We start from the raw sequence: 22,231 nt of genomic DNA, 5'->3' as shown, positions 1-22,231 counted from the left end.
CACCAACATTTATTGTTGCCTGTATTCTTTTTTTTTTAAAGAGAGAGAGAGAGAGAGAGAGAGAGAGAGAGAGAGAGAGAGAGAGAGAATGTTTTTTAATTCACAACATCTTTGTTTGTATGTGGTGCTGAGGATCGAACCTGGGTCGCACGCATGCCAGGTGAGCGTGCTACCACTTGCCTGAATTCTTGATGATTGCCATTCTGACTGGAGTGAGATGAAATCTTAGAGTAGTTTTGATTTGCATTTCTCAAATTGCTAGAGATGTTGAACACTTTTTCATATATTTGTTGATCAATTGTGTTTCTTCATCTGTGAAGTGTCTGTTCAGTTCTTAGCCCATTTATTGATTGGGTTATTTGTTGTTTTGGTGTTAAGATTTTTGAATTATTTATATATTTTAGAGATTAATGCTTTATTGGAGGTGCATGTGGTAAAGATTTTCTCCCAATCTGTAGGCTGTCTCCTCACATTATTATTTCCTTTGCTGAGAAGAAGCTTTTTAATTTGAATCTATCCCATTTATTGATTCTTGATAAGAGTCTTGTTAAGGAAGTCAGATCCTAGTTTGACATGGTGAAGATTTGGGCCTATTTTTTCTTCTATTAGGCACAGGGTCTCTGTTCTGTGCCTAAGTCTTTGATCCACTTTGAGTTGATTTTTGTGCAGGGTGAGAGATAGAGGTTTTATTTCATTTTGCTACATGTGGATTTCCAGTTTTACCAGCACCATTTGTTGAGTAGGCTATCTTTTCTCCAGTGAATATTTTTGGCACCCTTGTTTGGTATGAGATAACTGTATTTATGTAGGTTTGTCTCTGTGTCCTCTCTTCTGTACCATTGGTTTACAAGTCTGTTTTGTTGTCAATACCATGCTGTTTTTGTTACTGTAGGTTTGTAGTATTGTTTAAGGTCTGGTATTGTGATGCCTCCTGCTTCTCTCTTCTTGCTAAGGATGCTTTAGCTATTCTGGTCTCTTATTTTTCCAAATAAATTTCATGATTGCTTTTTCTGTTTCTATGAAGAATGTCATTGGGTTTTTAATAGAAATTGCATTAAATCTGTATAACGCTTTTGGTAGTATGGCCTTTTTGACAATATTAATTCTGCCTATCCAGGAGCATGGGAGATCTTTCCATCTTCTGAGGTTTTCTTCAGTTTCTTTCCTTAGTGTTCTGTAGTTTTCATTATAGAGGTGTTTCACCTCTTTTGTTAGAATGATTCCCAGGATTTTTTTTTTGGGGGGGGCTATTATGAATGGAATAGTTTTCTAATTTTTCTTTCAGTGGATTCATTGCTGATGTATAGGAATGTGTTTGATTTATGGGTGTTGATTTTATATCCTGCTACTTTACTGAATTCATTTATTAGTTCTAGAAGTTTTCTGGTGGAATTTTTTGGATCTTCTAGATAGAAAATCATGTTGTTAGCAAATAGTGATAGTTTGAGTTCTTTTTTACCTATTTGTATCCCTTTAATTTCCTTTATCTGTCTAATTGTTCTGGCTAGAGTTTCAAGGATGATGTTGAATAGAAGTGGTAAAAGAGGACATCCTTGTCTTTTTCCAGTTTTTAGTGGGAATGCTTTCAATTTCTCTCCATTTAGAATGATGCTGGCTTGGGGTTTAGCATATATAGCTTTTACAGTGTTGAAGTATGTTCCTACTAAGTCTTTCAAGTGATTTGAACATGAAGGTGTGCTGTATTTTTACAAATGCTTTTTCAGCATCTATTGAGATGATCATATGATTCTTCTTTTTACATCTATTAATATGATGAATTACGTTTATTGATTTCTGTATGTTGAACCAACCCTGCATCCCTGGGATGAATCCTACTTGATAGTGGTGCACTATCTTTTTAATATGTTTTTGTATGCAATTTGCCAGAATTTATTGAGAATTCTTGCATCTATGTTCATCAGGGATATTGGTCTGAAGTTTTCTTTCCTTGATGTGTCTTTGTCTGGTTTTGGTATCAGGATGATGTTAGCCTCATAGAATGAGTTTAGAAGGATTCCCTTCTTTTCTATTTCTTGGAATACTTTGAGGAGTATTGGTGTTAATTTTTTTTTGAGAGTCTTATAGAACTCGGCTGAGAATCCATCTGGACCTGGGCTTTTCTTTGTTGGTAGGCTTTTGATGGCGTTTTCTTTTCATTAATTGAAATTGATCTGTTTAAATCATGTATGACCTCCTCATTCAGTTTGGGTAGGCTTTATGTCTCTAGAAATTTTTCAATGTCTTCAATATTTTCTATTTTATTAGTATAAATTTTCAAAAATAGTCTCTAATTATCTTCTGTATTTCAGACGTGTCCATTGTGCTATTTCCTTCTTCATCTTGTATTTTAGTAATTTGAGTTTTCTCTCTTTTTCTCTTCATTAGCATGGCCAGGGGTTTATCTATTTTATTTGTTTTTTCAAAGAACCAACTTTTGTTTTGTCAATTTTTTGAATTGTTTCATTTTGTTTCAATTTCATTAATTTCAGTTCTGATTTTAATTATTTCCTGTCTTCTACTGCTTTTGGTATTGATTTATTCTTCTTTTTCTAGGGCTTTGAGATGTAGTGTTAGGTCATTTATTTGTTGACTTTTTATTCTTTTAATGAATGCACTCAATGCAATAAACTTTCCTCTTAGTACTGCCTTCATAGTGTCCCAGAGATTTTGATATGTTGTAGCAGAGTTCTCATTTACCTCTAAGGATTTTTTAAAATTTTGCCCTTGATTTCTTCTAGTATCCATTCATCATTCAATAGTGTATTATTTAGTCTTCATTTGATACAGTAGCTTGTATTTTTAATTTTATCATTGATTTCTAATTTCATCCCATTATTGTCTAATTGAATGCAGGGTAGTATCTCTATTTTTTTTGTATTTGCTAAGAGTTGCTTTGTGGCATAAGATATGGTCTCTTTGGGAGAAGAAGCCATGTACTGTTGAGAAGACAATATATTTGCTCATTGATGAAAGAAATATTCTATATATGTCTGTTAAGTCTAAATTATTGATTATATTATTTAGTTCTGTAGTTTCCTCATTTAGTTTTTGTTTGGAAGATCTGTCCAGTAGTTAGAGAGGTGTCTTAAAGTCACCCAGTATCATTGTATTGTGGTCTATTTGACTATTGAAGTTGAGAAAGGTTTGTTTGATGTTCATAGATGCTCCATTGTTTGGGGCATAAATATTTATAATTGTTATGTCCTGCTTATATATACTTCCCTTAAGAAGTATGTGAAATGTCCTTCTTGTCATTTCTGATTAACTTTGGTTTGAAGTCTACTTTATCTGAAATGAGAATGGAAACCCTTGCTTGTTTACTCAATCCATATGAGTGATAAGTTTTTTCCTATCCTTTCACCTTCAGCCTGTGGATGTCTTTGCCCATGAGGTGAGTATCTTGAAGACAGCATATTGTTAGGTCTTGCTTTTTAATCCAGTCTGCCTCTCTGTCTTTTGATTGATGACTTTAGGCCATTAATATTCAAGGTTATTATTGAGATATGATTTGTATTCCCTGTCATTTTGATTTATTTCAGGTTTTTGATTTGTCCTAGTTTCTCATTTGGTTGAATGTCAATTTAGTGTAGATCCTCCCTTTGCTGGTTTTCACTTTTTTTTTTTTTTTAACTTCATCCTCATGGAATGTTTTGTTGAGTATGCTCTATAGGGTAGGCTTTCTAGTTGTGAATTCTTTTAATTTTTGTTATAATGGAATGTTTTAATTTCATCTTCAAATCTGAAACTTAATTTTGCTGGATATAAAATTCTTGGTTGGCATCTGTTTTCTTTCAGAGGTTGAAATATATTACTCTAGGGCCTCCTAGTTTTGAGGGTCTGGACTGACAAATCAGTTAAGATAGGAATTGGTTTTTTCCCTATATGTAATTTGATATTTTTTTTCTCTCACAGCCTCCAAGATTTTTATCTTTATTCTCTATTAGTCATTTTCATTATAATATGTCTTAGTGTGGGTCTGCTGTAATTTTGTACATTTGGGGTCCTGTAGGCCTCTTGTATTTGATTTTCCATTCCAATCTTCAGATTTGGGAAATTTTCTGCTATTAAATCATTGAAAAGATTGTGCATTCCTTTGGTTTGTATCTCTGCTCCTTCATCTGTTCTGATAACTCTTAAATTGGTCTTTTCATGTTATCCCCCCATAATTCTTGGATGTTCTGTTTATGTTTTTTTTTTTTTTTTACCATCTTTTCCACATGTTCAACTCTACTTTCAAGATTATATATTTTGTTTTCATTGTCTGAGGTTCTGTCTTCCAAGTGGTCTAATCTGTTGGTGATCCTTTTTCTATTGAATTTATAACTTGGTTTACTGATTCCTTTATTTTGAGGATTTCTGTTTGTTTTTTACACTATCTCTAACTCTTTATTGAAGTGGATTTTTTACTTCACGTATCAATTTAACTGTATACAATCTAAACTCCTTCTTGGACATTTCTTCTACTGTGTTATCAGTGGCTTCTGTTGTTGAAGCATCTTGGTTTGTTTGGACGCTTTATTCCCTTGTTTTTTCATGTTGTTAGTGTGTTTTCCCATCTAAAACTATGGATCTAAGGCAGGATAAGTTCTACTCTGTAGACCTGTAGTGTTCCTGAAGGTTTCCAGTGCTTTACCTTTACTGGTAAGACCAATATCAACAGCACCCAGTGTACACAATATATAGCCTTAACCTAATAGCTCTCACTAAGGTGTCTACTGCTTTCTCACATTAAACCAAAATGATGAGTTCAGTAACTAACTATAGAATATTTATTAAAATGATTTACGATTTCAAATGGTGGATGAGAGAACAGAGGTGGTATAGTATGCAATATTCGCGAGGGAGGAAGAGAGAGGCTTGAAGTAAAAATTCACAGGAAGAGTGGAAGAAGAGCTGACAGAGATTGGCTATTGGTTAGAGAAAAGTTGGAAAATAAATCACAGAAAATAGAAGAGAGAGGAAGAATACGAACAAAGAGAAAAAATTGAAGACATAAGAATATAACAAAAATGCAAAACACCATTCATGTGTCATTGTCCTCCACACCTTAATGCATAAAAAACATCCTGTTCCAAATATGGTAGAGAGATTAGTGAATCAAAAAATAATATAAAATAAATCTTGCTGGCAAGTCAAACTGTCTCTGTTAGTGTTCAGCAGTTTCTCAGTCCTGTCTCTGACGTCTCTTGGGATCACCAAACCCACATCAGCCCTCAAAAATCCAGTCTCTGTCCCACCGATCTGGGCTTCAGATACTTCAGGATTGGCCACGCTGCAGTCCCAAGATCTCAGAGCTGCTCCTACTTTCAGAGAAACCACCAGGGATACACTCATGCAAAGGAGCAACCCTGAGATGCAGCAGCAAGACAAGGGCCACCAGCACTCTCAGCTGGAAGCTCCCAGGCTCTTCCAAATCTGCAGGCATCCCCACATTGGACCTGCAGGTCACAGCTGAGTCCCCAGACAGAGGCTGTTATGGTAGTAAACCTGTGGATACCTAGGCCCCAGGCCCTGGCTGGTGTTCCAAAATGGGTGTATCCACATGCAACCAAACCTGGAGTCTTTCCAAAGCAGTCCTCTAGGCTCTGGTAGCAGCGGTACTGGCAGTGGTTGTTGGTAGCAGGCAGTGGGTCAACAGTAGTGACGGCTGCAGCGGCAGCTGCAACTGCAGCTGTGGGGGCAGCGTCACCAGGTGATATCTGGGGGTCAGCAGCAGTGTAGGTTTCAGTTGCATCCAGGGCAGTGGTCTCTTCTGTGTCAGCAGCACCTGGAAAGAAGACCTCTAGGCGATCTTGGCTGGCAGCAGTGGAATCAGAGGCAGCAGCAATGGTGGTAGCATTGCAGGTGGTAGTTGATTGACAGGAGACTTCTGGTTCAGCAGTTATACTCTCCTTTTAATGAAGAAGGTATGATCAAGCCTAGGAGTGGTATAGCCTAGCTTTGAGAATACCTAGGAATAGCAGGCAGCTGAGCTAATATTGAGCTGTCAAAGTATATAGTGAATTTTCTAAACCCAGAAATGGATATTTTTAGAAGAGTACATGTCACACTGCAGCTTCTGAGATGCTACTAAACCTCAAGTTTACGCTTGTTGTTTTTTCCTATCTTGGGTTCTTCTTTCTGTTCTTTAGTACTGAAGCTTAGTGACTTGAAGCAAGAATGGATCATTTCTGAGTGACAGAGGCTAAGAAGTGACAAAAAAGTTGGTAACACTAATTGAATAAGGGTCAGACTGTGGAGTTCTTCTAATCTAAGTCTAGCAGAAGCAATTAAGTATGAGTGTTTGGAATCATAAAGCAGTAATCACTTTCTGAAACAATCAATGAAGGTTTTTAGTTTCTTGCTTCTTCACTATTACTAATTAAATCTCCATTCCTCTAATTAGCCAGTGTCCAACATCAGATCATCTTTGGCTCCACTGATGCTCCTCTGGCTAGATAATCCAGAAGTGTGGAACTGTTAGTGGGGCTTAGTGGTCACTCAGTACAGGCTCTGCTGTTTGTAGGTGAAGCTTTGAACTCCCTCTGGCTTTTATGTGAAAGCTCCTTGTGACATTTACTGAATGCCTTCTATTCCTATTCCTACTGAATATTAATGTTTTTGAGTGCCAAGACTATTTTGGATTCATCTTTTTATTCTCTACACTGGAAATGACAGTGCCTGGAATACAGCTGTTTGGGTCAATAAATATGTGAATTCATTAATTTATTCATTCATTAATTTATTCATTTCATTCACTTATTCATTCAACAGTATTTTTGAAGCTTCTACTCTGAGGGGGGTTTTATAACCCAGTGGGGAAAAATAACCATTAGTTATTTGTTATTAGCAAGGGCCTGTGAGACTATCTAATTGGGACCTGATCTGGTCTGAGGGTCACAGGGATAGCTTTAAGGAGGTGATGTTTGAGCTTAGACCTGATGTAATACAGGGGTTATTAGAAGAAGTAGGTTTGGAGTGGAAGGTGGGAGCTGAAGGGAAGAACATGCCAGGCAGAGGGATTGATGTGTGCAAAGGGCTATCAGTAGAAGGCACCAAAAAGAAGGCTGGTGTGATGGAGCACAGGGAGTGAACTGGAGGTGCAGCCAGAGGTGTCAGGATATTCAGGCCTCACAGGACCCTGGGTAGGATTCTGTTCTCTAACTCATGAACAGTGGAATGAATTCACCTGTGTTATTGGCCCCATCTAGGCTGTCTACTTTCTGCTCTCTCAAATAGCTGGTTGATGTCCCTCATGGGTCTGTAATTCTCTTGTGTCCAGTGCTGATCCTGGCTGATTCATGGCTAGTTGACCAGAAGCTACTTGGCCTGGCTTTACACTTTCTGGTTATTTTCTCCTTTGATAAATTTAATCTCTTATTTCTATGAAAACAGAAATGGTTTCATTATTATTGTAATTACTAGAAACATTGCCATCATAGTGCTTGTGCTGCTCACTGTCACGGGTTTATTGATTATGAAAAGTGAGCTATGCTCTGTTCCAGTAGAGAATAGAACAGCATTGACCTTGCCCTTGAAAATTACAGAGTTTACTGGGGGGGGGGGGGGAGCAGCCGTTAAATTAATAAGCCACAAATATATATTTAATCAGAGAGCTGTGCAGGATAAAAACAGGCATAACTGGGGTAATCTAATTTAGAATGAGGGTACCCTCTTAGATTCTCATGAACCTTACCCCATAACACTTTTTTCCTGGTAGCCCACAGGGTGTTTGTAGCATAAGTGCATGAATTCCTGAATGAGGCAAGTTCTCTTTCTAGTTGCAGAACATGAGACTGGTAGAGATTTGGTCCTTGAGATCATACAGCAGCCAAATGAAAGAGTTGAAGTATAACCATGGGTGTCCTGAGTCGAAGTCTAGCCTCTTTCTCATGTGAAGCTGGTTTGCTACTCTCTGTGCATCACCTGGGAATTTTCCCCATTCACAGTGAAGATCCTTTCAGCCTCTGCTATCCTCTTCTCCTGACCACTTCTCTGCTGCCTGCCATTATGTGGCTGTCTCAGAGTTGAATGATGGCATTGTTTTATTTCCAAATCAAGAGAATCTTGCCTTGGCTTTGTTGTTCTCAGGAGCTCAAGTTTTACTCTCTTGAATACTTCTTGTTGTCTGGATTCTTCATTGTTTCCCTTTTTGCTGTGTTTGGTTCAACAAAAAATTTTTTTGTTATTTTAGTTTTTTCAGTGCAGGCAGTTGAACCAAGAGCCTTGTACGTGCTGGGCAAGTATTCTACCTCTGAGTTACATCCCTGCCCTTAACTGATGTTTTAAATATCTATTCTGGCCATGGCACTTTATTTAGTGCTACTGAAAATATGAGAATGAACATTTGACCTTGGCTTCCTGGTACTTTTATATTATTTTTAAATTTGAGTTTAATTAAATGAAGTTATTTTTTTGAGGTGGGGTCTCACATGTTGCCCAGGCTGGCTTTGAACTACTGTGCTCAGGCAGTCTTCTGGTGTCAGTCTCCCATGTAGCTGGGACTACAAGTGTGCAATGCTCCTTCTGGCTCCTTGTATCTTTTATAAAAGAATGTGAGAGTTGGGCGTGGTGACCCATGCCTACAGTCCCAGTTACTTGGGAGGCTGAGGCAGGAGAATTGCAGTTTGAGGTCAGCCTTGGCAACTTAGGGAGATCCTGTCTCAAAATAAAAATTAAAAAAAGATCTGGCAATATAGCTCAGTGGTAAAGCACCCCTGAGTTCAATCCCCAGTACATTAACCAAAATAAATAAATAAATAAATAAATAAATAAATAAAATAGAGAGAGAGAGAGAGAGAGAGAGAGAGAGAGAGAGAAGAAAAAGGATGTGAGACAAACAGACAAACACACTTATGTAGCTACTTACAATATATTTTTCAGACTGCTGGAGAAAGTAGCTTTTGGTGGTGACTTTAAATGTTTCAGTGGTGGCCCAGGATGAGAAGGCAGTATGAGCAGTGTGAAAGATGTTTGGAGGAGGAAAGTTGAAGCAAATAAATAAATAAATGTTTCAATGGTGGCCCAGAATGAGAAGGCAGTATAAGCAGTGTGAAAGATGTTTGGAGGAGGAAAGTTGCAGCAAATAAATAAATGGTCCTTTAAGACTAAAGCTTGGAGTATTAGAAATGAAAGTGAGTAAACTAGGTTGTCGGCCCCCTTGGGGTGAAGACTTGAGATGCGTGGGTAAAATGTAGTTCCATTTTGCTTCACAGCTGTCTCTTAGCCTGTTAACATTATTCCAGAACTTTCCCCCTTAGAGAATGAGGCATCAGCTCAGCATTTGACATCTAGGTGCTTTTAATACTGTGAGTTTCCAATCGGCTGCTGGTTGGTTTGGTAACAGAAAAATCTGCCAATTTCTGGACCTTTTTTTTTTTTTAAACCAAGAACTGCCTTTTTCCATAAATCTCCCCCTTCAATGAAAGCATTGCCTCTTTTGTTTCTCCTTTTCTGTATGTATATGTATGAAAAGCAATTGCCTGTTGTAGGAATGAACCTCAGCCAGTTGGAGGAAGTCTTATTATTTTTCCTATTAGGCCTTGTGTCCCGAAATCGCCCTGAGGAGGAGGACCAGTATTGGTTGAGTATGGGCAGAACTTTCCACAAAGTGACACTGAAGGACAAGATGATCACAGTAACTCGATACCTTCCCAAGTGAGTTCTTGGATATTTAAAGTCTTTAGCTAGTGTTCTGGATTATGTCTGCTTGCTAATTGTGTATAGTTCTTAGTTCAAACAAAGGAAGTTGAGTTGTTAGTCTTTTCTTTGTTTTAAAATAATCCTGAGATGATTTTAAGGTTATAGCTTACTTCCAAATTTGATTCAGCTTATGTTTAGCATGATTACTATTGAACCAATTAAAAATGAAGAATGTGAGGGAGCTGGGGATATAGCTCAGTTGGTAGAGTGCTTGCCTTGCATGCCCAAGGCCCTGGGTTCAATCCCTAGCACCGCAAAACAAAGAAACAAACAAAAAAAGAATGTGAAGAGAGAATGGAAAATTTAAGATCTGGGAAATTTCCGTAACAGTCCCTTGGGATGAGATGAGTTGGCTGCTGTATTTGAGGGTTGGTTGCCAAGAATAGTGCTAAGTGCATTAGACAGAAAAGAGAGAGAAGAATTGGGAGGAATGATCGTTTGAATGTCTAGGCATGTTCTTTATTTTTCAGGTATCCTTATGAATCTGCCCAGATCCACTATACCTACAGCCTGTGTCCTTCACACTCAGACTCAGAGTTTGTTTCCTGTTGGGTGGAATTCTCTCATGAGCGGCTAGAGGAGTACAAGTGGAATTACTTAGATCAGTATATTTGTTCTGCGGGCTCTGAGGATTTCAGGTCTGAGAGTGTCTTTTCATCATTGCTGCTTGGGTGTACGCATACTTTAATGTTTCTGTCTTTTTTCTGATGACAAAATGGTAGCTGTTATGTCTTTCAGAAATAAATGGAAGAATAAAAGTACATCTGCATGGGTTGAAAAATAGTTATGAGGTGGATAGGGAGATGGTTACACAACAATATGGATGCACCTGTCACTGATTTATATACTCAAAATTGGTTGAAGTGGTACATTTTATTATGTGTAGTTTACTACAATTAAAAAACAACAACAACAACAAAAAATAAAAACAAAAAAACCAACAACAATACTGGGAGCTGGGATATAGCTCAGTTGGCAGAGTGCTTGCCTCGCATGCACATGGCCCTGGGTTCAATCCCTAGCACCACCACCAAAATTACTGGTTTCAGTGGTGATGTGCCCTTTGGTGCAAGTGTCAGTGCAGATCATGTTCTTAATATTTTCTTGACTACCTGGCTGGTTGGTAGCTTTGTGCTATCTCATGTTTAATTTTTTATTTTTATGTACAATTTATGATAATGATGATGCAAAACTACAACTTTGTTGGGCCTGGGTGCACATAATTGTTTTGACTTCTTTGGGATTAAAATAATACTGAGTTTTGTAGTCTTCCTTTTGAGCTTGTGTCTGAAATGAAACCATGCACTGTATCATCAGATGACAGCACACCTGTGGGGAGGTGGAACCTTGCACACCAATCAGAGAGAGATCACTTGGAGCACTTTGAGTATCTAATTTTTCTTACCACTACTTTGTGTTTTCCTTGATCCTCTGTAGCTTAATTGAATCTCTGAAGTTCTGGAGGACCCGCTTTCTGCTTTTGCCGGCCTGTGTCACTGCCACCAAGCGCATCACAGAGGGGGAGGTCCACTGTGACATCTATGGGGATAGACCCCGTGCTGATGAGGATGAGTGGCAGCTCCTGGATGGCTTTATCCGCTTTGTGGAGGGTTTGAACCGGATCCGCAGGCGGCATCGCTCAGATCGCATGATGCGGGTGAGGGCTCCTGGGGTTCCTTAGGGACTGTACCTAGTATGGTGTACAGGATCTGTCACCTCCTATCTCTCAGGAGCCTCCCATTGGCTAGTTTTTTTTTTTTTTTTTTTTTTTTTTTTAAGCCTCATAGCTGTCTAATGTTTATTTTTAATCCCAAACTGTGTTGTTATCCATTGTAGGGTGAAGAAGGGGGGTTATAGGGTACAGACAATGATTGGGCAATGTCCCATGACTGGAGCTGTTCTCCTGAGGATATAGAGCCTTTATCTACTCTCCAAGTGGCCCAGTTTTGAAACAGCTGCCTGTGTGATGTGGTGGTGAATACAGACGTTTAGGAGGTTAACAGAAACAGTCTTTTCTTACTCTGATATCACTTTTAAGAGTTTTTAGCACCCTTGTTTCTTCATTTCAATCACACACTGCTACCCAATGGGAAAACTGAGGCTACTGTTATGGGATATATCTGAGGCACTTTGCCAATAAAGGGCAGATCTAGGATTCAACTGTTTTGTTTTGTTTAAATTAACATAAAATATAATTGACCTGGCTGTGTGTGTGTGTGTGTGTGTGTATGTATGTTGGGGGGGCATACACACTTGCACACAATCTATGAATTTTAACAAATGTATAGATTCAGGCAGCCACCACCATGATCAGCTATAGAATAATTTCATCACTTAAAAAATGCTCCATTATGCTACTGTTTTTAGTCATATTCTCCTGCCTCCCTATCCCCTAGCAACCACTGGCCTGTTGACCATCATGATTCTTTTATCTTTTCTAAATATCACAAAAATGGAATTATATAATATGAAACCTTTTGAGACTGCCTTCTTTCAGTTAGCATTATGCTTTGGGATTTATCCAAATTGTTCTAAGAATCAGTAGTTCATTCTTTTTAATTGCTTGGTAGTGTTCCATCATCATGTTTTTATTTTTATTTTTTTTAACCCAAAACAAAAATTCTTTAATCTTCCTTCTACATCAGCTGCCTTTTGTATGCAGCCTCACTTATGATTAGGAACATTTTTAGGAGATCTTCTATACTGGGAAGAGCTTTGGTTTTGAATTGAGGCAGCTGAAGTTTGAATTTCATCTCCAGTGCAATTTGGAATAAATTACTTAACCTTTCTGAGCCTCAGTTTCTTTTATCATTTCCAAACACGAAGAATCAGTATTCCTCTACTGTGTTAGTTGAATTCCCAGGGCTTGAAGATGAAGAGGCTTATGCTGGTGTGTGAGTGGGGTCTATTGCAAAAGCCCTTTTGAGCTTCATTTCTTCTTTTCTGCTTTAGAAAGGAACTGCCATGAAAGGCTTGCAGATGACTGGGCCCATTTCCACACACTCCCTTGAGTCTACAGGTCCCACTGCTGGGAAGAAAACCTCAGCTCTGTCTGCCCTGCTAGAGATGGAGGCCAGTCAGAAGTAAGTGCCTGGTTCAAGAGGGACCTGCCCCACCCTGAAGACCCCAAGGGTTTTCAGTGCTCTACTCCTCTGTGTGGGGTAAAATCTGTAAGGAGCTTGTAGGAAAGAAGATGTTTACATGAAAAGAAAACAAGGCTAATACCTGGTAAGTGTTGAATAATATGAAATAGGGCAGCAATTATAAACTTTCAGCCTGGGGCTTAATTTGAACTTCAGACACATTTTGTTTATCCTACAGAACATTTTTTACATATTTATATATATATATTTTTTAATATTTATTTTTTAGTTTTTGGTGAACATAACATCTTTATTTTTATGTGGTGCTGAGGATCGAACCCAGCGCCCCGCGCATGCCAGGCAAGCGCGCTACCACTTGAGCCACATCCCCAGCCCACATATTTATATTTTTGATAAATTCTTTCTATGTTGCCCAGGCTAGTCTTGAATTCCTGGGCTCAAATGATCTTCATGTCTCAGCCTCCTGAATAGCTAGGCATATACCACTGCACTCAGCTCTCAAAGCGTTTTATTTTTAAAATTTTTAAGTGTTTGGTACGGGGTATTGATCCCAGGGATGCTCTACCACTGAGCAATATCCCTAGCCCTTTTTACTTTTTGAGACAGGGTCTGGCTAAGTTGTTTAGGGACCTAGTAAATTGCTGAAGCTGCCTTGAACTTGCAATCCTCCTGCCCTAGCCTCCTGAGATTCTGGGATTGTAGGTATGTGCTATTGCATCCAGCTCACAAAGCATTTTAAGAATACTTCATCCAAGGGCTAGGGCTCTAGCTTAGTGTCAGAGCGCTTGCCTAGCATGTGTGATGCACTGGGTTCGATCCTTAGCACCACATAAAAGTAAACAAATGAAATAAAGGCATTCTGTCCATCTACAACTACAAAATAAATAAATAAAAAAAGGAATACTTCATACCCCTCTAAAAAAATGAATACTTTATCCCAAATTTTCTGTTTTGAAGATTTCACATAAAATTCTTGATTTTATATGAATTTTTATATGAAAAATAAATGTAAGATGATCTATGATTCTATTATACAGCATAAAAATTATGTAGTATGGGTTATATAATATAATATAAAGTTATAGATAAGATATAGAGTTGGCTTTCCTTTATTATTATTATTTTTTGAGATAGTGTCTTACTGCATTGCTCAGGCTGGCTTCAAACTCACAGTCCTCCTTCTTCAGTGTGTTTTGCTTTAAGTAGTCTACATTTGTAGTCCGCCACATTGGCTACACTTTATTTTATTTATTTATTTTTTTAGTTGGACACAATACCTTTATTCCATTCATTTATTTTTATGTGGTGCTGAGGATTGAACCCAGGGCCCCGAGCATGCTAGGCCAGCACTCTACCACTGAGCCACAATCCCAGCCCAGGCTACACTTTAGAAGGGCCTATGGTTCTTACTCTGGTCTTGGACCTGTCTTGCATCCTCAGTTATGTTACCTGGCTGGTTTCTCTAGGCATTTGGGAATGTTAATATAGTTCACAGGATACCAGCTGGATGATACCTTGCTTGGGAGGGCAGGGAGAGTGTTCCAAGAGGTGGGATTTAATTTGGTCATGTAGGCATCAAAGGATTTACATCGAGGGGAGGTGGGACTTGGGGGGAAAAGACACCATTGCTATGCATAGGTAGAACCTGCCTTGGGCAGCTTTCTCATCCCCCCAGTAAGATTGGATTCTTTTCCTTTCTTCCTTCCTTTCTTTCTTTTTTTTTTTTTGGTACTAGGGAATGAACTCAGGAGCACTTAACCACTGAGCCACATCCCCATCCCAAGATCAGGTTCTTGACGCAGTGTTTGCCTGCATCCTGGGCCTATGTTCATTAGAGCACTTGTCAGTATTCTCCTGAGTGCCTCAGAAATCTGTTCACTCTTCTTTCCTCTACTGTGACTGCTTTGAGGGCAGAGGTTGTGAGTCTGCCCAGGACATAGTAGGTATGCCGTGGATATTTATGGAATAGTGGAAGATAGGATGCTGAGCATCTCTCTGTATATATGTGGGGCAAGTGTGTTAGGGGAGACTGGACATTTTCTTTTGGGTGTGATGGCCAGTATTGGGTATTGTTCCCAGCAGGAGCCAGCACACAGTACACTTTCAGAAAGCAACAATGAAATGCATGAGAGAGTATGAGGTATACTGGGAGGTGCAATTGACAAGATAGCATGGGAAACTGGATGCAGTACATCGTCATGTGATCTCATACCAGGAGGAATCCTTTGAAAATTATTTTATTTTTGCGGTGCTGGGGATTGAATCCAGAGCCTTGCATATGGTAGGCAAAATCTCCAGCTTGAAAATTTTTCTGTTTTAAATAAATAAATCTTGCTTTACTGATCACCAAGCTGCAATGATCATTGACTCCTGGCAAGTCTTGTTTCATTTATATTCCACTTGTGTTCACCTTTCCTTTTATTTTTTTCTCAAATCCTAGACAAAAATATCTCATCTGTATTATTTCAGAATGTTTCTCTGAAAGATATGTCCTCTTTTTTAAAAAAAAATTCCAAACTACAATAGTATAATTTACCTAAAAATTAAGGCTTTTTTTTTTTTTTTTTTTTTTTAAATACCGGGGATTGACCCAGAGGCCCTTAATCACTGAGCCATAACCCCAGTTCTTTTTTATTTTTTGAGACAGGGTCTCAAAAGTTGCTGAGGCTGACTTTAAACTTGATTCTTCTGCCTCAGCCTCCTGAGTTGCTGGGGTTATAGGAAAGTATTACCATACCTGGCCATTACATTTCTTATATCATAAAATATCTAGTCTGTATTTTTGGTAGAAGTGGTTTCTTCAGGGATAAGCCTAGAGATAGGAATGCTTGGCAGGTGGGTGCCAGGAGACAGAGATTAGGTGGAGGAGGGTGATGATGAAATGGAAAAGATGGGATATGGCAGGAGAGCAGAGGAACCCAGTAGATTGCCCAGAAGATGGCAATGAGAGAAGGAAAGTGGGTAGGTTGGGCTTATTACTGATAGCTCTGTGTCTTCTTCCAAAAATGTCTCTGACCTAGGAAAGGCCCTAGAACTTTGCTTGGCAGCTTCTCCCTATAACTAATCCTTGAAAGAGAGAATAAGAACTGGATGTTACTGGGAAGGATGGAAGGTGTGAAACTAGGTGTGAAGTATCTTATTTTTTCAGTGAGTCATCACTGAGGAGACACCAAGGGCTTCTTTCCACTCAGATCAGGAGAAGAAGGCTCTCTTGGGGTAGTAGTATCCCTTCATGTGAAGGGTGAGAATCAGTTAACCCTATGGCAGGAGGCAGGACAAAGAGACCTGAGGCTTATTTCTTGTTCCCAGATGACTGCTTCAGGGGGACATGCTGTGTTTTTTTAAGAATGGACATAGAGTAGAAAGAGCCAGATTCAGAAGGCTCATATTGTAGTCTTAAATGTTTCATTATTATTGTAATATATGTAGAATTCACATTGGTATCTTCTGGCCATCAGTTCTAGTACCCCATTGTGGACACAAAAACCTGTGAATACTCAAATCCCTTATATACAACAGCACAGTATTTAAATAAAACCACAGACCTTTTCCCACACACTTTATATTACTGATAATATCTAACACATAATAAATGATATGCAAATAGCTGTTATACAGTATTGTTTGGAGAATAATACCTAAAAATAAAGTCAGCATAATACCTAGAACTAAAGTTCAGCACAGATGCAAATTTTTTTCAGAATGTTTTCAATTCATGATTGGTGGAATCCACGAATACAACACCCATAGATGTGGAATATCAACTGTATCATTGCAGTGGACACTGTGAGGCACCACCTAGATCCCTCTGCTATGGCCTTGTTGCCTCAATAACTGGGAACACTGTCCAAGTAGCTCAGGGGTCAGTGCATTAAGGGACAGTCCAAGCTGCAGAGCATCCTCCTCTTAGCTCCCCAACCCACAGGATGTCACAGCCAATTAATGATCAGTGTGTCTGTGAGACAGAGTAAATGTGGTGTGTATGTGTATGTGTTTGTGAAGGCCTGACAATATTGGCCCAACCCAGCTAATCTCTGAAGGCTATGCCAGATCCAGTGTTCAGACAGGGTCACCCAAGGCTGTCACCAGATGCTGCAGATAAGTGTACCAATTCTTGTTTCTTCCCACTCCCTCTCAAAGGTGTTAAGCTCACGGACTCTCCTTAATAAACAGCCTATATGCTAAATTTCCAATTGGTCTGCACCCCCAGGCATGCAATTTGCAACGCTTTTCATCTTAAAATTCTGATTTTTTCTCTGTATGTGGTCCTGAAAATAGAATCCAGGACTTCACTCATGCTAGGCAAAGTTCTATTAGTGAACCACACACCTCAGGCCAAATTCTGATATTTGTGTTACTGATCACAAAGTAATCTCACACCAGCAATTAAAATCTGTCTCCACAGTAACCAGAAACACTCTCTTTTAAAATATTTTGTTATAGAAAAATTCAAACATATGCAAAAGTAAAGAATGTAAGAAATCTTTACATATCCAGCCATCAAAATGATAACACTTGGAGATCATCTTGTTCCATCTATATCTCCCTCCTTCCCACACCAAATCATTTGAAGCAAAACTTACATATGGTATTATTTTTCCATATATATTGCATTGTTTCTAACAGGAAATAATTTTTTTTAAGGTGGACACAATATCTTTACTTTTATGTGGTGCTGAGGATCGAACCCAGTGCCCCACGCATGCCAGGCAAGCCTGCTACCACTTGAGCCATATCCCCAGCCCTAAAAAGGGAATAATTTTTAAAAACACAGCCACAATTAATTTTTTTTTACTTTTATAATATCAATTTCTCCAACTATCTCAAAAAAACCTTAACAGTTTGTTTGATTTAAAACAGAATTCAGGGGCTGGGGCTGTAGCTCAGTGACAGAACATTTGCCTAGCACTTGTGAGGCACTGGGTTCAATCCTTAGCACATGAATATAAACAAATAAAATAAAGGCATGTTGTCCATCTACAACTACGAAAAAAATTATTTTTAAATCAAATAAGGTCCCTACTTTACAATTAGTTATGTCCCTTAAGCATCTTTTAAGGTATATGCTCCTCTTCATCCCTTCTTGCAACTCATTTACTGAAGAAAGTAGCTCATCTGTTCTGCAAATGTACAGTCTAAATGTGTTGATTTCATTTCTTTATTGTTTAACATGTTCCTCTGTGCCCTGCACTTCCTAAGAATTAGAAGTTATACCTAGAGGTTTGGGCAGAGTTAGGCGCAATTTGGGGCAAGAATGCTTCCCAAGTGGAGCTGTACACTTCTATCTGGAGGCCCATAGTGGCTTGCTGCCTCCCTCTGGTGGTATTAGCTGCTACTGATGATCTCTGATAGATTCTTAATTCTTTTAGAGACTATACATAATGATATTCTGTCATTCCTTCTCTCTTTATTGGCTGGAATATATTAAGAGAGAAACTTCCATATCAACTTGGAAACTCTGAGGTATAATTAATAGGGGAATAGCAGAATAAATGCATTTTCCCCTCATCCACTGATATCACACTGCATGTCTATCTATCTGTCTTCTTCTACCACAGTGCAGCCATGTTTTCCTAAGCCACATACACAAATACACTCCCTGACATTCTTTGGTACTTCCTGAGGGCAACAGCAGTGGCAAGAATTCTCAGTTACTCCCATTACCCCTCCAGATACACTGATACATATAACAATCTACATTGACTGAATTGCCTTTCATGTGCTCTGACTAGGTCAGAGATTCAGACATTAGAAAGACCCTCTCCTTGACCTTAGAGGCTCCTTGTCTAACAGTTCAGGGAGGAGACTGGCACAAAATGATGAGCACCAAGGTATACATATGAGAAGATATACAAGGACACACTGTATTCTGACAAAAGACAGGCAGACAAGCCCATATGCATTGGGTGGGCCTGAAAGGATGAACTGAAGAAAGACAGCCTACACAGAAGCAGAAAGACAAAGTACAGAGATGCCCTTCACATGCCTTGGTAAGTAGACAGTATGCTATATCACATGGCTGGTCTGCTTTCAGCATGGAACCCAAAGCAACAAGCACACATAAGAGGCTCTCTGAATAGGATGAGAACATTCCAACTGTTTGAAGTGTCTGTCTGTGTTGCCCTCCCTCAACTTGGCTGTCACCAAGCTTTACTATTCTAATAGAAGTAGAGGAGCCTGCTGGCCAATACCTGTTACCTAAAGTTGATTCTGCTGCTGTTAATCAGCAAACACATAAGACTTCAGAGGCATCTGCCTTCCAAGAGAGACTGACAAAATGTCTGTGCCTACAGATAAAAACTGGAAGGAACTAGAAGAAATGAAGACAAGCTAGGAATGGTGAAACATGCCTGCAATCCTACCTACTTAGAAGACTGAAGCAGGAGGATCCCAAGCAACTTAGCCTAAGCAACTTAGCAAGACAGTCTTAAAAATAATATATTTTTTAAATGGCTTCAGATAATATATGTCAGTGGTAGAATACCCCTGGGTTCAATCTCCAGAACCATAAAGAAAAAAACATAGTTACATTATGGTAACACAACAAGAATATAGATGAAAAATTTTAAAGCTGTTTTACATGCTGCTCTAACACTGTTATACATTGAATCTGCTTGGTGCAACAGAAGAATAAGAAAAACACATTAAGAAAAATGCTCTGTGGAGGGGCTAGGGTTGTGGCTCAAGTGCAGAGTGCTTTGCTTAGTAAGTGTGAGGCACTGGGTTCGATCCTCAGCATCATATAAAAATAAATAAATAAAATAGAGATATTGTGTCCATCTACAACTTAAAAAATAAGAAAATGCTATGTGAACAAATGTTATATAAAAAAGTCTGGCTCTTTCTACTCTATGTCCATTCTTAAGAAAACACAGCATGTCCCCCTGAAGCAGTCATCTGGGAACAAGAAATAAGCCTCAGGTCTCTTTGTCCTGCCTCCTGCCATAGGGTTAACTGATTCTCACCCTTCACATGAAGGGATACTACTACCCCAAGAGAGCCTTCTTCTCCTGATCTGAGTGGAAAGAAGCCCTTGGTGTCTCCTCAGTGATGACTCACTGAAAAAATAAGATACTTCACACCTAGTTTCACACCTTCCATCCTTCCCAGTAACATCCAGTTCTTATTCTCTCTTTCAAGGATTAGTTATAGGGAGAAGCTGCCAAGCAAAGTTCTAGGGCCTTTCCTAGGTCAGAGACATTTTTGGAAGAAGACACAGAGCTATCAGTAATAAGCCCAACCTACCCACTTTCCTTGATATAGTAGAACAAAGTAATTTAAGCTAAAATAGATCACAATTAATTTTAGTATGGAAAAGGATTTGAAAATGATCATGAAGGTAGTATTTATGTACATCAAAACTGAAATAAGATGAAATGACATAAGAAAACCACATTTGTCTTTTTCATGAGATAGTGTCTATTAGATTTGGGTGCATATTTTGAGGGGGATGGGTATTAAATATGTTTGAAAGGATAACATAAATTCCTTCAAAATGTATAGAGTTAAACATTTCCCCCCTTTTAATTTGTGTCACATATGAATGCAGCCCTAATTTTCAAAATATGCTTTTGCTGATATGTTTAATAAGAATGAGAAAAAGTCTTCCCAGAGGACTAAAAAAATGGTGATCAATTCCAGGAAGTAGGGACCAATTAGGTGCCCTTTAAAAGTAATAATAAGCTTTTATTTAGTCAATGTTTTGCTGTATTGTCCTGGCTGGCCTCAAACTCCTGGGCTCAGGTGATCCTCCTGCCTCAGTCTCTTGAGTTAGTGGGACTACAGGCATGCACCACCACACCCAGCCCAGAATGATCTTTAAATTGTGCTGTTTTCTGATTTATTGTGGAGGACTGGTGACTGTTTAGGACAGTTTAATGAAGTTAAGTGTACCAGGTAGGACCTGAAGAAGAAATAAGGCAGAAGCTTGTGTGTGTGTTTTGAAGATACCAGTAACAGAGCAATCTTCATTTTGGCTAATGTGGATCCTTCTTTACGCAAGCTGCAGTCATATGTTTTTTTCTCCTTTTAGGTGTCTGGGAGAACAGCAGGCAGCTCTGCACAGTGGAAAAAGCTCTACCCAATCAGCTGAGAGCAGCAGTGTTGCAATGACTCCCACCTATGTGGACAGCCCACGAAAGGTAAAGGAGGCCACTCCTGTGGGGAACTGCCGAATGCTCACAGAGACCCAATGTGTAGGGCAGAATGGATAACCCTTCCAATCCAGGACTGAATGTGCTAAAACTTTCGATGAATTCTTCCCACACTCTTTTAAGGTTCTATTACTTTTACCATCTTTATTAACAAACTTTCATATTCAAATTGTAAGGAAGATAAAATTCTAGTTAAGTGCAGTTATAAAAGAAAGTAAAACTAAACTCTATTGGTTCAGTCCTGAGATCTGACTTGAGTTTTGAAATTGGCCATCTGGTTTTATTTTAGCATCATTGTTAGTTTTCCCAGTCAGGAGTACAGTGCTTCTGAAGAACCTTCTAAAAGATTTCATTGTTCTTTACTAATGGAATTACTATCAGTTTTCTTAGATTCCTGAGAAATATAGTCAGACAGAAGCGTTCTGGACAGAGTAGAACAAAAATAAAAAATTCCGAGATTTTATACCTCTACAAGGAATAGCAAGTGCAGTAGAAGGGCAGAAAATTCTATAGGTGAGGCTTTTTATCTTTTAAGACCAATAGACTTGACTTTGTTATCTTATCTCCTGAGAAATTCAAAATCTGAGATTATTCTGCTGTGGTAGGATGAGCTGAATGTACTTCTCTTATCTGGGAGATGAAAGAGATTGAGTGAATATATTTTATCTCTCTAGGCTATCATTTTATCTCCATGTCATAAAAATATTTCATGTCATTCAATATTTTTCAAAAGTATGATTTTTTTTTTTCCTTACCAGGAATCAGGCACTGTACCACCAAGTCATACATCCAGCCTCAAAATGATTTGTAAAAATAGCTATGAGCTGAGGTATAGCTTAGTGGTAGAGTATGTAGTTATGTAGTTAGTATGCACAGGCCATGTGTTCGTTTCCCCGGCACCACACACACAGAAAAGCCGTATAGTCAGGCATGGTGGTGTTTGCCTATAATCCCAGTAGCTTGAAAGGCTGAGGATCACAATTTTGAGGCCAGCCTCAGCAACTTAGGCCCTACGCATCTGTTTCAAAATAAAAGATAAAAAGGGCTGGAGATGTGGCTCAATGGTTAAGTGCCCTTCAGTTCAGTCCCTGGTACAAAAAAAGAAAAAAGCCATATAATATTTAATCATAGGAATGTAACTTCATTTGGACATTTTAAAATTAGAATTATAGATGATTTCTAATTTTGAGATAAATTTTGTTAATCATTCTATAAGTTATAATTTGTGATACATCACAATTATAAATAATGTTACAATGACCTTCCTCACAATAATATTTTGAGCATATCTCT

At 38.6% G+C, this 22,231-nt stretch overlaps 1 protein-coding gene across 10 annotated transcripts in view; it reads left to right on the top strand.

Annotated features, from left to right (window-relative positions):
* The window catches only part of Depdc5 (DEP domain containing 5, GATOR1 subcomplex subunit), a 161,690-nt gene that overhangs the window by 87,858 nt on the left and 51,601 nt on the right, over positions 1–22,231 (top strand). For 9 of the 10 annotated variants that reach the window (XR_009226269.1, XR_009226270.1, XR_009226268.1 and 6 more), the window contains 5 exons: positions 9,519–9,636; positions 10,152–10,319; positions 11,119–11,338; positions 12,634–12,764; positions 20,818–20,926. Coding sequence is in view for 7 of the 10 variants with exons in the window: in XM_046439464.2 (XP_046295420.1) it covers positions 9,519–9,636; positions 10,152–10,319; positions 11,119–11,338; positions 12,634–12,764; positions 20,818–20,926 (746 nt within the window). In the remaining 3 variants the exon portion in view is untranslated. Of the gene's footprint in view, positions 1–9,518; positions 9,637–10,151; positions 10,355–11,118; positions 11,339–12,633; positions 12,765–20,817; positions 20,927–22,231 lie in introns of those variants that run through there. The other variant, XM_046439468.2, reaches the window with a different exon arrangement.

This window comes from Marmota monax, unplaced genomic scaffold (genome assembly GCF_021218885.2).
Source record: "Marmota monax isolate L192 unplaced genomic scaffold, Marmota_monax_Labrador192_F-V1.1 WCK01_AAM20220418_F8-fsc00253, whole genome shotgun sequence".
Classification (NCBI taxonomy): Eukaryota; Metazoa; Chordata; class Mammalia; order Rodentia; family Sciuridae; genus Marmota; species Marmota monax.
This window is presented reverse-complemented; position numbering and strand designations above follow the sequence as displayed.